Genomic DNA, 14,960 nt, shown 5'->3' with positions numbered 1-14,960 from the left:
TTAGTGCATGGATAGCTGAAAGTTGGTTATATTTGCAACAGAGATAGGTTCTCATGCTTAACCATACTAACCATTTAGGTAAAAACATTTCCTATTGTCCTGCATTTTAAGTAGCGTAGTTCTCATTGAGCCTGTCTTCTCTTGGATTCCTAGTGCACTTTCTAAGTCTCAGTTGGCCTCCGGTCGACAGGTTATTTATGCAGTTAATATGTGTATTCAATATCATGGGCACAATTCACATGGATATTCACTGTGACTTACACTTCTAGTACTCCCGTCTTACTCCTGATATACACGAATAAGCCAGAAATGTAATAAGAGTAGGTCATAGCAAAATCTTTGTGAGTCGGGCCTAATGTCTCTAAGTTGGCTGAAATTATTCTGCCATTTGAATCAGGGGATTCTGTCACTGAAGTAGTGAAATATTTTTTTGCATGATAACATTGCCTACAATGACTATAAACTCTTTCTAATGTGGGGATCAACTTACTTTAGGTTCTATAAATGTATGTAAGAGATTACTTGTGATAAATCAAGTGGTTTCTTTATTCTGTGAGGATTTAATCACATTTTGTGCATCTCTGGAAACCCCAGGTACTGTAAATATGGATTGTTTTCAATTTTTTTCGGGCCGTTCTCAAGATTTCTCTTTGCTACATCTAATAAACTATCTTAAAAATATGTACAAAAATCACTGTTATGTGAAATCGTTTAGAAAATATGTGAACGCCAGATACACCCTCCTATTCTCATTAAGACAGTTGTTTCTGAAGGCATCTTCATATTTTCTAATATATTGCATGTTGAGTACTAAACCGTCTCCGCTTATCGTTTTATTTTAACTTGAGCAGTGCCCTTTGGTCCAGAGGACTATAATCTAGCACCACATGAATTTATATTGTTCCAAGGAACATGGAACAGTTTTTTTTCTATCGGTTTTTGATGGTTTCAAAATCCCCACTTAAGCTCATTCTCAAAATCCATTTTATTTTAAATGTCCCTTGTGCTAAAGTTGTTAGTGAAATGTATGCATTCTCTACTGAACCAACTTACACTGTAGATAAGAGGTCCTTAGCACTACCCCTAATCCTTTTACTAGGGGCTTTCATTTTTCATTCTGTTCAATCTGTACTGTCCTTTTTATTCTTCCTGTGATATTAGATAAGACAATGTCTGCAAGCACCTCTTTGTAATTTTGGTCTTAATGTTGTCATTGAAATACAGTCCAGATATGCAATATGTCTTGACAGAACAAATAAATATTGCTAAGTTTCAGGTATAGGCAGATAAATAATAAGTATAAACTCTAGAATATATATACATGTGAGACACAAATGATATGCATGCCAGAAAACCATGCTTTTTAAATGAACAGTTGCAGCTCCCATCTACCCATGCATGTGTTGTGAATAATAGCTGGTAACTGTTAGTTTTGCCCTACACCTTAATAATATGTTGCTTGTGTTACCAAAGTAGCATGTATTGTTTTGGTAAATTGTAATAGAAGACATGCTTGTAGTGAAAAGTCTGTCTAAAATGTGTGTGTATATATGTATATATATATATATATATATATATATGTGTATATATATATATATGTTAATGCAGCTTGAATTTTATTGATTATAATATATTTTGTAAATCTTTGAGGTCTCTTGAAGATATAGTGAGGAGAGATGTTGACTATTGGTTCATTTATTTTCAGAACGGTTGTAAAATGCAGCATTGCCAAATCACAGGCTCTCTACAGTGCTCAGAGAGGATTGAAAACAAATAATGCTGCAGTGTTAAAAGTGGGAGCAATTAGTATCAATATCCCTCAACACCCAGCCACTCTGCACAGCATGATGGTGAGGAGTTCTCATCAGCTTTCTAAACAGATCTCCGACCTCATCAGACAGCCAACCACAGCGTAAGTAACCTGTTTGACTCTTTCATATATAAAGATGGATTCTTATAAATCTATAATTGATGGGGAGTCTGATGATAGATTCTACATGACCTCAGTTCAGAATGAAATTGTGCCTTACCATGTGATATATTTTGTGTACCGATCTCCTATCCCCAAGTGGTGGTATTATACCAAGCGTTTATTTTGGGTTAAGACATGTAGCTAGTGATATGGATTAAAGGACTTCTACAGAGTTCAGTTCTCAAGACATTGTTGTAACCAGGTAAACTCAATATATGCAAGGACTCCAATTATTTTATTTAAAACTTATGGATAATACTGACCTCAGATTCCTCTCCTTTAAAATATACCCAGGTGCCAGACTGGATCCGAAGAACTATTCAGCAGTGCTCCTGTGGGTTGGCAGGTGGCACCTTATGGCTCCACTGTGACTCTGTACTGATGCAGTAACCTGAAGTTTCAAGTTCTGACTCCATTCTTAAGTAGGCCCTAAATCCATCTTAGGTAATGAAAGTCGCCATCTTCTCAATTCTAGGTAATGGGAGTCACCATTTTCCTTAGTTTATGCAGAATCACTGTCATTTCTGCCATTGACTAAGATTTCATCGCACCCTATCTTTCCAAGAACTGTGAAAGTGTCAAGTCATTCTGCTAATTACATATATTTACACCACCGGATGCACCATCAGTCTGGGACAAAGGTCTACTTATCTCCATGTCAGGGTTAAATAAGAGCAAGTACAGACATATAGCCAAAATATTGTTTACCGAATTGACGTCCTTCCACCTTATATATTCATAAGGAAACATCTGGGATGCACATCTTGATGCACATAATTTATGTCAGAGAGTCCTAAATTTCAGTCTCTGATAAGATTTAGTATATAAGGGATGTCACTTGACCACTTGTCAGGAGAGTTCCTTCGCTCAGATTATCGCTCAAGATTCTGTCAGAGACAGTCTCACTAACTGCCAGAGCATTTAGAAGATGCCACATCTTGCCTGCTGCCGATCTGACTCGTTTCCCTCTACACTAATCGTCGTCATGACGACCGACATTGGATACCACAATTCCCAGAATCCCTGGAACCAGGAAGTGGGTAAAACACAAAGACGCGAGGACTCCAACATTGTGCAGCCGGCGCTGGTCCCCGCATTGACTGACAGAGGCGAGACAGCGCAGAAACCCTGATTGAGTCAGCTTTACCGGAATCCAAAGGTAAAATACCAGCGCGACCACAGCTTAGACCCAGAAGGCACACAAGGCGCTCACCGAGATCTGACCAAGGTCTCCGTTTGTATTTCAGCCAAACAGCAGCGGATACAACCGCCGCCAAGAGTCCGGACTTAACCTCCGGCAGACGCCCACGCCGAACAAGTAAGTCGGCCCACCCTCTGTCCTGAATTAAATGCAGACACCCGCATTTCCGCGCTCAAACCCTATTTTACCTAATTCTTACAGATTTCCACTTCCAGAATCCGCAGTCAACTTCGGTAGCTTAGATATGTAAGTATACACGTATGAGTCGGAGAACCACACAGTGTTTAACCCTTATCGGAATTAGAGCCTAAAAAGACGTTTTGTTTTTCGTTTTCAGTTACATCTTCTAGAAAGGAAATCCGAGCACCTAAGAGGTAGGATTGTCTTCCCCACCCTTACTGTTGTGGCAGACCCCGGGTTCCTCCCCCCTCAGGCTGATTCATTTTTGTCCTTCACTTACAGGCACATGGTCCTGATGAGATTTCCCCATATTAAGGGGTTATCGAAACGCGTAGACCCCCTCATCAAGCATTAGGAATATCGGATTGAATTCAAATCATACAAACCTCTGTATTTGTATTTTTCCAGTGCTACTTTTTACTTTGACCAGGAAATTGTAAATAATGTTGTAAAGTTCTAGAAAATAGATGTTGTATATATTGATGTGCTGTTATGTATGAGTGTTTTGAGTGAAAGCTGTTATGTTGGATGATTATGTCTATTTATATGTGATGTGGATTTGAAAAATAAGTATTGTGTTGCATAAAAAACAGAAAAACTTGTGACCATTTAATTGGTTATCTCAATGCAAAATTAATAAAACTCATTTGATTTATTCTGGAAAAAGAATTCCCCAAGAGTTACTGTTTTGTTTCAGTAATTCGAGTGATAAGTAAGGATCATAGTAGAAATAGGTTGGCAATATTGGTGCTCGTGTTGGTTTGTAGTTATATATTTGAGGCTTGTCCTTATTGCCATTGAGCCCAGACCCTGTCTTGGTATTGGTACTTTAGCAGAAGGCTTTCTGCGAGGTTGTTTCAGGCCCTAGTAGGTGCTACTGAATTTTGATGCTTTGAAGTAAGTTCTTGTTTTTTGACTTAGTGTGGTATTGTATTGTAGTGTATATTCACAGTTGTGAGTGATTGGTGCACAGTATGTCTGTAGAACAAACCTTTGCCTATAGCGAGGAACATATAAAGAATCTATTGGAGAAGCCCCTCCTGTTCACTTCAGTTTCCCTGAGCACATCCGCAAGGAACCAAAACGAAACGGATAAACTCTTGAGGCTAAAGAAGAAACAAATTCGTACAGATCTGCATGGACATTTTCTCCTCCAGCACTTGAGAGCTGGCACAATACCAGGAGGTTTGCAGATAAAAAATATCCCGGTGATATTTACAGACGACCCGATATATAAAAAGGGTTACAGTTTTATTGAGACCAAGTGTAGCCGAGACCTCATGGTCTTAACGGTGGAGACAGCCCAAAGACTTTCGCTTCAACAACTAGAGGAGATAAAAACCTTGGAAACAGAGATTGAGCAAAATCAGCTTATTACGGACGCAAAAACACTACTTGAAAAAGTTGCAAAAGACATCTTAGAGTTTAAGGATTATACAATAAATCAGAAAGAAAATCAATTTCAAAAGGACAAAAAGAATTTTAATCTGGAAAAGACATATCCATATTTGCAAACTGATTTCTATTCCAGACCGGACTCAAGGAAATATTTAGGAGAATACCAAGGAAGATCAACAAATAAATTCATCTCGTTCTCAGACACCTCATCTGCTTCAAGCAGCAGCAAGAGTGACAGCGACAACCAGAGGAGAGGAGCTAATAAAAGAGGAGCACAACAATCAGGTCCATCATCGGCGCCTTTTTTAGGAAGAGGCCAGCCACAAAACCGAGCACGCCCACGTTACAACCAACCATGGGAAATGTCGACTCGGAGGCAGAACTACAAAAACTGGTAGTGTCTCCGATCTTCAATTTGTCTAATAAAATCTTGACCCCAGCAGAAACTAGTATTTTGGAAAAAGGGCTCTCTTTTGTCCCAACGCGACACACTAATTTTGTGAAAATGAAAATAGAGGCACTGGAATTCTGCCGTAAAATCAAATTAAAATCATTCTTTGCATTAACAACGTTTAATCCAACAGCAGAAGTCACAGGACTGAGAAAAAAGTCATCATTTTGCCCACCAGGAAACAAAATTGCAAAGGAAGTTTTGACTTTTGAAAAAACAATCCTATCAGCTATAACTAAAATGGAAGGCAAACGCAGTTGGACCAAATTTAATATCTCACAAGCAGAAAAAAGTGCGTTGGAAGATCTAAAAAAAGACACGTCAGTTATAATAAAACAGGCGGATAAAGGAGGATCAATCGTGGTATGGGACACCGAAAAATATATAACAGAGGTCATGAGCCAACTCAATAATCCAAGATGCTACAGAAAAATACAGAAAGATCCCACTATTGAATTACAACAACAGCTGAACCCCATGTTGGAGAAGGGCCTAATAGATGGGATTATCGGCAAGAAAGAGTTCGAATACCTGAGATGCACGTGTCCCCGAACACCTTTATTTTACGTCCTACCTAAAATCCATAAGGACATAAATGCCCCACCCGGAAGACCAATTGTCTCCGGGTGTGAGTCGCTTTTTGAACCTATTACTAAATTTGTGGATTTTTTCCTCAAACCTTGTATGTCCGAAGTAAAATCTTTTCTCCGTGATACATCTGACTTTATCAACAGACTCCCTACCATCTCTTTTGAACAAAACCAAGATTTGATGGTCACAATGGACGTTTGTTCATTGTATACCCAGATCCCCCAGAGTGACGGTCTGGACGCAATCCAATTCTTTTTGGATCAAAGACCTAGACCAACTAGAGTCCCAACTGATTTCATAATACAATTAGCATCTATAGCTCTCAAAAAGAACTATTTTAACTTCAATGGAGAATACTTCTACCAGGTAAGCGGAGTAGCTATGGGTTGCCCCTTCGCTCCAGAACTAGCCGTACTTTATATGGCACTATATGAGGAGAAATTCGTATACCAGGATAATCCATTTGCCCATCATATAACGAGCTGGAGCCGTTATATTGATGACGTCTTCATCACCTGGAGAGGGAATGAAGAAGAGCTACAAAAATTCCATGAGTGGCTTAACTCAAGAACGGAAGAAATAAAATTCAGCATGAGCTTCTCGAAAGTAAAAATGGCATTCCTCGATGTCGAGGTTTATCCCACAGATAGTGGCTTGGTGACTACACTTTTTTAAAAAACAGACAGACAGAAACAGGGCGCTACATTTCAAGAGTAACCACCCACGCAATTTAAAAGAAAACCTCCCGTTCGGACAGTACCTCCGGATCAAAAGAAATTGTCATTTCAAGGACGAATACATGTTCCACGCCTCCAACCTGACGGATAACCTAGCCGAAAGAGGGTACCCCAAGAAATTGTTAAGAAGAACAATGAAAAGGGTATGGTGGATTCCCCGAGAAACGTTACTAGTAAAAAAAGAAAAACCAACTCTCAACAGGATAGTATGCGTATCAACGTTTTGCCCAAACTCCAACCAGCTCAAAAAAACGATTCTACAAAACTGGCACTTGGTGGAAAACATCGATGAAACGTTAAAGGAGAAACCGCTTTTTGCCTTCAAAAAAGACCAAAGCGTTGCAAACCATTTGGTTCGAGCAGGTATGAAAAAGAAAATAGCTACTAAATTCTGGAGACATGACAAATTCACCAATTGTAAATCGAGGTATGTAATATACGGCATAAGATGCCCTTGTGAAAAACTATATATTGGAAAAACGAGCCAGGAGGTGAGATGTCGCATTACCCAACACAAGTCACGAATAAAGAAGAATGTGACGACTGCCCCACTAGTCAATCACTGGAAAAACCATGAACACACACTAGAAGAACTTAAGTGGACAGTGATCTCTAAAATCGAGAAAGACTCCAGAGGTGGAGATATTGAGGAGAAGCTGTCACGCCACGAGGCCATGCTAATTGTAAAGTTTGATACGGCGACAAACGGGTTAAATGAACTTTCTGAAATATACCGTTTGTAAACACCAAAACCATATTCGAAACACTTATATTGCTGAATGCAGAACCGCCTCCTCCACCAGAGCCATTTGAGGTCGGTTACACTAGGTCCGATCTGACTCGTTTCCCTCTACACTAATCGTCGTCATGACGACCGACATTGGATACCACAATTCCCAGAATCCCTGGAACCAGGAAGTGGGTAAAACACAAAGACGCGAGGACTCCAACATTGTGCAGCCGGCGCTGGTCCCCGCATTGACTGACAGAGGCGAGACAGCGCAGAAACCCTGATTGAGTCAGCTTTACCGGAATCCAAAGGTAAAATACCAGCGCGACCACAGCTTAGACCCAGAAGGCACACAAGGCGCTCACCGAGATCTGACCAAGGTCTCCGTTTGTATTTCAGCCAAACAGCAGCGGATACAACCGCCGCCAAGAGTCCGGACTTAACCTCCGGCAGACGCCCACGCCGAACAAGTAAGTCGGCCCACCCTCTGTCCTGAATTTAATGCAGACACCCGCATTTCCGCGCTCAAACCCTATTTTACCTAATTCTTACAGATTTCCACTTCCAGAATCCGCAGTCAACTTCGGTAGCTTAGATATGTAAGTATACACGTATGAGTCGGAGAACCACACAGTGTTTAACCCTTATCGGAATTAGAGCCTAAAAAGACGTTTTGTTTTTCGTTTTCAGTTACATCTTCTAGAAAGGAAATCCGAGCACCTAAGAGGTAGGATTGTCTTCCCCACCCTTACTGTTGTGGCAGACCCCGGGTTCCTCCCCCCTCAGGCTGATTCATTTTTGTCCTTCACTTACAGGCACATGGTCCTGATGAGATTTCCCCATATTAAGGGGTTATCGAAACGCGTAGACCCCCTCATCAAGCATTAGGAATATCGGATTGAATTCAAATCATACAAACCTCTGTATTTGTATTTTTCCAGTGCTACTTTTTACTTTGACCAGGAAATTGTAAATAATGTTGTAAAGTTCTAGAAAATAGATGTTGTATATATTGATGTGCTGTTATGTATGAGTGTTTTGAGTGAAAGCTGTTATGTTGGATGATTATGTCTATTTATATGTGATGTGGATTTGAAAAATAAGTATTGTGTTGCATAAAAAACAGAAAAACTTGTGACCATTTAATTGGTTATCTCAATGCAAAATTAATAAAACTCATTTGATTTATTCTGGAAAAAGAATTCCCCAAGAGTTACTGTTTTGTTTCAGTAATTCGAGTGATAAGTAAGGATCATAGTAGAAATAGGTTGGCAATATTGGTGCTCGTGTTGGTTTGTAGCTGATAAAGCAAAGCACCGGGAGAAAGGCGACTACAACAGCCAGTTTGCCTTTTGCAGTGCACACTGCCTTCACGCCTCCACCTATAACGACAGCTCTTGCTTTCAACAAGGTATGCAGTGCAGCTCTTTTCCCTGAGAAACTCTAGACTGTGATTACTCTACTTTCCATGCTCCCTCAGTGTAGCGCATAGAAGTAGATTTTAGGGTGTTATGCTTTAGTTGACATTTTAACAATGTTAATGTCAGGTCTGTCGTGGTTGCTCCTCAGGATTGGATTGATGCAATAAGGGGGCCCACCTCTAGATCATCCCAAGTCTGACTGTAAAATGTCACAGACTGTTAAGGAGATCAAGCGGGGGGAAAATATAGGTCCGGAGGGGAACAGCTGGGCAACTGGAACCGCGACCTGTAAGTACAGAAGCAAGGGATAAGTGCACCTATAACCCTAAGCTAGAAAACAGGCTAATCAATATACCACATGCTATCTCACCTGCTTCCTACAGGTCTGTATAAACAAAGGAACGATCTAAAGGGTGGCTTCTAAATCCCCTGGTTCTGCTGCTAGAAGATAGAATAAAGAGAACATTAGAAAAACCCCCTTGTTCCCTCCCTTCCTTTGAGCTGGACCTTCTGGTTATTGAAACTGAAAGGACACCTACCCAGACGTAGGATGAAGATAACCCAACTCTGCCCAGAACAAAAAGGAAGGACAAGAATTCTCATTTACTGCAGATCATAACCAAATGTTCCTCCTCCGAGGAAATGTAAGAAACGAATGTTCCTGGGGTATTGCAGAGAGAGAGTCAACCCCAAGTTATGGCATACATTCCCTAAGCAGGTTGTTGATCAAATGAGCAAAAAGGTAGTAAATCATAAGCCCAGCATAAAGCAAAACAAACAAAGCGTCTTTACAGATCCTTCTCTGTAAGCGCTAATATGTCAGTACTGTGCAATGATTGGTTCTGCGGCACCTAAGCCCAGGTGTCCTGCACAAACCGGAGCAAGACGCTCCCTGAAGTTATTAGTATAACTAATACACGAACACCAGGTTCCAACAAAGTAATTCACACTCTTAAGCACCACACTCCGTAATGGAAAACCTGAGACTTGGTTGGCAGTTCACGATATGGGCGTTTCCTAAGCCCCACCAGGTTAATCCAGAAAACGGGTGCCAAGAATCCTGGGGACCGTTCAGATGCAGGCGCTTCCTAAGCCCCACCAGGTTAATCCAAGACTCACAAGCCACTAGCGCTAAAGTACAGCGCTCGTAATGGGCGCTTCCTAAGCCCCACCTCGGTAACCTCGATCCAAACCAAACGGACCAACGCTTACCGCCGCCGATCTCCGAAGAACCTCCAGCACGAAACCAGGACACACGCTAAGACTCTCTCTCAGCAAACAGGAATAATCGGCAGCGCGTCCACCGTAAGACGCCATATTAATCCCTTAGTCGCACAGCGTCATAGCAGCGCGCCGAGCAAAGGATCATGGGATTTGTAGTTTCCCAACCCGTTCCATAGAAAAGAGCAGGCAGTGATTTACCAGCGGTCGGGGAAATCGTGACAGTTAAAATGTTAATTTCATTCTTATTACGCACAACGTGCCTTGTTGCTGTTTAGGTCTCGGCCTGCGATGGCTGCGCAGACATGCGCAGTCGAGCTGGCGAGATTTAATGACTTAGAGTATTTTTCACTAGCGAGGTTAAGCCCCGCTCCTCTTTTCCATTGGCTGGCGTCACCGTTCATGCTAAACGGTGGCCAGCCATTGGAGAAGAGGTCCTAGTGACGTTCTTCTTTCTCTTTTAGCCCTGTCCTTTTCAGACTGGGTTCCTTGACTTACTGCTGTGGTAAAAGCTTTCTTATCTTCTTTATGGGGCCATCTGTTTCGCCCCATAAAGAAGATAAGAAAGCTTTTACCACAGCAGCAAGTCAGCCCGAGCCCGTCCGAGCAGGACGGCTCCAAAAGAGATAAGTATCTCTCTCTCCGCCGCCGATTGGCTGCCACTAACTACTTGTCTGCCTGCCTCCCTGCACTCCAATCTTATCTCTCTCCACTCATCTCTCTCATCCTGCCATCTCTCTCCTCCCTCGCTCTTGTTTCGCTCCCTCTCCCCTCCACCACTCTCTGTCGCTGAGAGGGGATTGGCTGGCTGGCCAAGCTTCCCACCCCCTCCTCATCCTCTTCAGAGGGGGCGGCTGGAGGCCCGTCTGCTCCACAGAAGGGCTCCTGCTCCGTGCACCCGGGTTTGGGGCTTTCACTGCCTGCAGACGCTGCGCCTCCATGCCCGCCCGCCCGGACTGGACTGCCTGGGACCGCTCGGTGGGGTATGAACGGCTGAGCCGCTCTCCCAGGTCCTCGGGGGATCCGGACTGTGTCAGAAGAGAGGGGCCGAGGAGGGGCCGCGGACCGGAGCGGAGCTCGTGCCGAAGATCTCAGTGCAGCCGGTGCTGCGGAGCCGGGACTGGGAGCAGTGGAGCAGAGGGGTCTGACGGCAGGAGGAGCAGCGCAGCCAGGAGCTGGCAGAGGAGATTTTGGCTGAAGTCTCGATGGACGGGCACTGAGGTGCAGAGCGCAGGGGAGCGGGAGTCTGGGGCTGAGGATTGCAGGCACCGGAGCTGCCCAAGGAGGGAATGACTGTCACACGGGCTCCAGGAGGAGGCAGCCTCGATGGGGAGAGTGGCCGGGCGTGAGGTGCGGCCGCAAGAGCAGCAGGGCTCCGGGGAGAAGGTAACCGACCCCTCACCCAGTCCCTCCTGCATTACCCTCTTTGTCTGGGGGCTCCTCCCTAACTACCACTCAGTATGTGTGTACCCTTGTTAATGAGTCGACCTCCTCGTCCTCACTCCCATGTGCCCTTTGACTTTCCACTCTTTCCTGCATACCTTTCTCGCAGAGCCCTCTCTCCCATCTCTTATGTCACCACTACCCACGATGGGTACACCCGGCCCCTCTTGCCTGTAGCTCTGCCACCATTGCCACTGCCTGCATGCCCCTTCCCATGGGCCCGTGCTCCCCATCTCGCTTGCCTGCATTCCCTCTTCTCGTGGATGTCTGACCATGTTACGCTGTTTGAGTACTCTCTCCTCCCATGTCTCATCCATGTGCCCTTCTCTCACAGCTGATTACTGTGTGGCATACCTGCCTCGCAAGGGTCTCTGTGCGTTTCTCTTTCCATCACCCTTTAGTATCCACCAACACCCCTCCAAGTGGGCACCGAGGTCAGTGTTGGTGGGTCGCTGCTATGTCTCACCCTGTTATTTTTTCCACTGCCCGCACGCCTCAGTAGGGTATGATCCCTCTCAACACTGTCAGCGCTCTCTCTCCCCGTGGGTGTCTGACCCTGCACCACTCTGTGCATGCCCTCTCCCCGTGGGTGTCTGACCCCTCACCACTCTGTGCATGCCCTCTCCCCGTGGGTTTCTGACCCCTCACCACTCTGTGCATGCCCTCTCCCCGTGGGTGTCTGACCCCTCACCACTCTGTGCATGCCCTCTCCCCATGGGTGTCTGACCCGCACCACTCTGTGCATGCCCTCTCCCCGTGGGTGTCTGACCCCTCACCACTCTGTGCAAGCCCTCTCCCAGTGGGTGTCTGATCCCGCACCACTCTGTGCATGCCCTCTCCCCTTGGGCGTCTGACCCTGCACCACTCTGTGCAGCCCTCTCCCCAAGGGTGTCTGACCCCTCACCTCTCTGTGCATGCCCTCTCCCCATGGGTGTCTGAGCACTCTGTGCATACCCTCTCCCCGTGAGTGTTTGACCCCTCACCACTCTGTGCATGCCCTCTCCCTGTGGGTGTCTGACCCCTCACCACGGTCTTCCTCACGTGGACGTCTCACACACTACCTATTTATATTTCCTTCTTCCTGTGGATGCCTGACCCTTCACCACGGCCTGCGTGCCCTATCGTCGTGGAAGTCTGACCTCTCACTACTCTCTGCATGCCCCCATCTGTGGATGTCTGATGCAGGTCTCTACCCCCACCTCTCTGGATGAGTAATCCTCGAGGTTCTCTGACGCCCGCACCCTTCACTTCCCCGGCCACTGCTTGTGCTCTCGTCAGTCACTCTCTGCTGGCCTGTGTATGCCATTCTTGTTGGCATGCCTCTGCTCTTTGGTAGCCTCACTGGAACCCTCTATACCCGAGCTTCTATTCCTGTAAAGGTCAGGGTCTCTCGCTCTCCCTTTCTGCCTCTTCCTTCCTACCCCTCTTCTCTGTCTTTGCTAGTCTCTCCTTTGCACCCCTTAGCCCGATACGTTTCCTCTTTTATTCCAGCATTTGACTCAGTAGCCCTTCTTACGGCCTCGTTTCTTTTCCCCCACAGTGTTTCTGCCTCCCTCATCTTAAATTATATTTCTCTCTCTCACTTTCCACCTGGTGCACGCTTCTTTCGTTCTCTCCTTCACGCCATTTCTTATCCCACCGCCCACCCTTCTTGGTTTCCATTTTTCTACCCCGCTCAATGTCTCTTTTCACCCACATCATCGCTTTCGCCACCTTTCCTGCTGTTTCGTATCCAGAGTTCTATGGGCCACAATGTAGTCATGGGTTATTTGCCCCCCAGCCCCAAGTGACGTTGTAATAATAGCTGTAATCCGAGTGTCACTGCATCAGCTGTGCACTGAATGCTAACCCTCTGCTCGCCTCTTCCTGCCTCAGACCTCTTTCTTTTTCCACTTTTTCCTTCTCTGGAAGTCGCTGTGGTCTCTTCCACCCATCAGTTGGATCCTTTATTAGCCGAAATATTCCCACTGTCCGTTTTATTGCTGTCATCTGATCGGATCCTGTACATCTCTCCTTCTCCTTCCTTTCTCTCTCCCAGAACCATCTTTCTCCCTCTACCAGATCCTTTCTACAACATGTCGTCCATTTTATCATGTTGGCCCGTCTCTTCCATTCTTAAACTCCCTTCCTGATACTTGCCACCTCATTCTTTGTGCTCCCTTTCTCGAGCAATTCTGTTTGTAATCAGGTGGCTTTTTACCTTTACTCTTTTTAGTGTTTGTAAAACTTTCATGTACATAACATATATATAAGCATATATATATGAATATGTATGTGTATAAATATATATATATATATATACACACATACATATATAAAAAGATATAAACATATATAAACATCTGCATATCTATATAAATACCAATATTAATGCATGCATACATATACATACATATGCATGGAGTGCAGATAAACGTTTAAAAACACTAATAAAAGCAAAGCTAAAAGCGACCTAATTACAAACAGAATTGCTTAAGCTTAACTAAAGCAGAGACCGTTGCATTGCAAATGCTTGTTTTATGATATGCCGTGTAGTTATTTTAGATGTACTAAGAAACAGATACATCCTGTTGTAAGAAATCTTTTTTAGTTAAGTGTCGATTCTTCTTAGTGCAGTGTGTGCATGTGATATTATCAATAACAATTTCTGTTACCACGCTGTTTCTGACCCAGTTACAGGCATTGTTAGTAACCCAAAAGCAATAACTCTACTTCAATAATATATTGGATGAGGTTCTGCAGGGCTACAATAAACTGACTTTCACATTCAACAATAGTGCAATGAACTGGGTTCACCTGTGTCACACATGGGTGGGAAAGGAGATGTTCTAGAACTACACTAAAGTCATTTATACAACAGCAGAAGTGACAGAGCCATTCCACATGTAAGCACCATCTCCTTCTTGCAGATGTCAGTTCCTTTCTTCCTGAGCCCTTCTTCTGTCTGACAACGGCTTTTCAAAGTGTGTTAAGGAATACTTTCCATACTGAAAAAGACAGGAATCAAGACATGCCTAGACTGCAGGAAGCAAATGTCAGTCACAGACCCACTTGAGGTATGCCTGTGGTGCTTGGGCAATGGTCACAACTCTAAGTCATCTGACAAGTGTGCCTTTATGCAGCCACAGGTAATTAGGGATCCTCTACATTGCCGAACAAAGAAGGGGTCTTGGTCAAAGCACAGGTCTCAATCTGGCCAAATTCCAGTCATGAGGCCGCTTGTGCTGAGTTAATTTTTCCGATCAGTCTTTTGGTGAATGTTGTAACCAATGCACAATCACAAGAAAACCAATTGGGACTCAACCCCTATCCCACCACTCAAAGTCTATGTCTCTTGAATATGAACGAATCCTGCAATTGGTGTTTCCATGCTTCGAATTCCTTGGGCTGTCATCTGCATCACAGCAAATAACAGCCTATTAGGATGTCATTCTGCGGACCAATGGTGCCATTCCTGCAGCCTTTGCAGACAGATCCATGCAGACCCTGGCACTAACCTTCATTCTGGTGCCAAGGTCAACATTGGATCTGTCCATGCTGGAGCGGATATCCTACTGACTAGGCCTAGGTAGGCCAAATCCTGTCTAGGCTTGGTTGTGTTCCCTTGAGAAGAGG

General features: G+C 44.3%; 1 protein-coding gene across 15 annotated transcripts in view; it reads left to right on the top strand.

The window, feature by feature from the left end:
- BLTP1 (bridge-like lipid transfer protein family member 1) overlaps positions 1-14,960 on the top strand; it is a 2,102,388-nt gene that overhangs the window by 1,039,404 nt on the left and 1,048,024 nt on the right. For all 15 annotated transcript variants that reach the window (XM_078676841.1, XM_078676840.1, XM_078676839.1 and 12 more), the window contains one exon: positions 1,706-1,912. In XM_078676841.1, coding sequence (XP_078532967.1) covers positions 1,706-1,912 — 207 coding nt within the window. The remainder of the gene's footprint in view (positions 1-1,705; positions 1,913-14,960) is intronic.

This window comes from Lissotriton helveticus, chromosome 2_1 (genome assembly GCF_964261635.1).
Source record: "Lissotriton helveticus chromosome 2_1, aLisHel1.1, whole genome shotgun sequence".
Taxonomy (NCBI): domain Eukaryota; kingdom Metazoa; phylum Chordata; class Amphibia; order Caudata; family Salamandridae; genus Lissotriton; species Lissotriton helveticus.
Note: the sequence above shows the minus strand (reverse complement) of the source record. Positions and strands in the feature narration are given on the sequence as shown.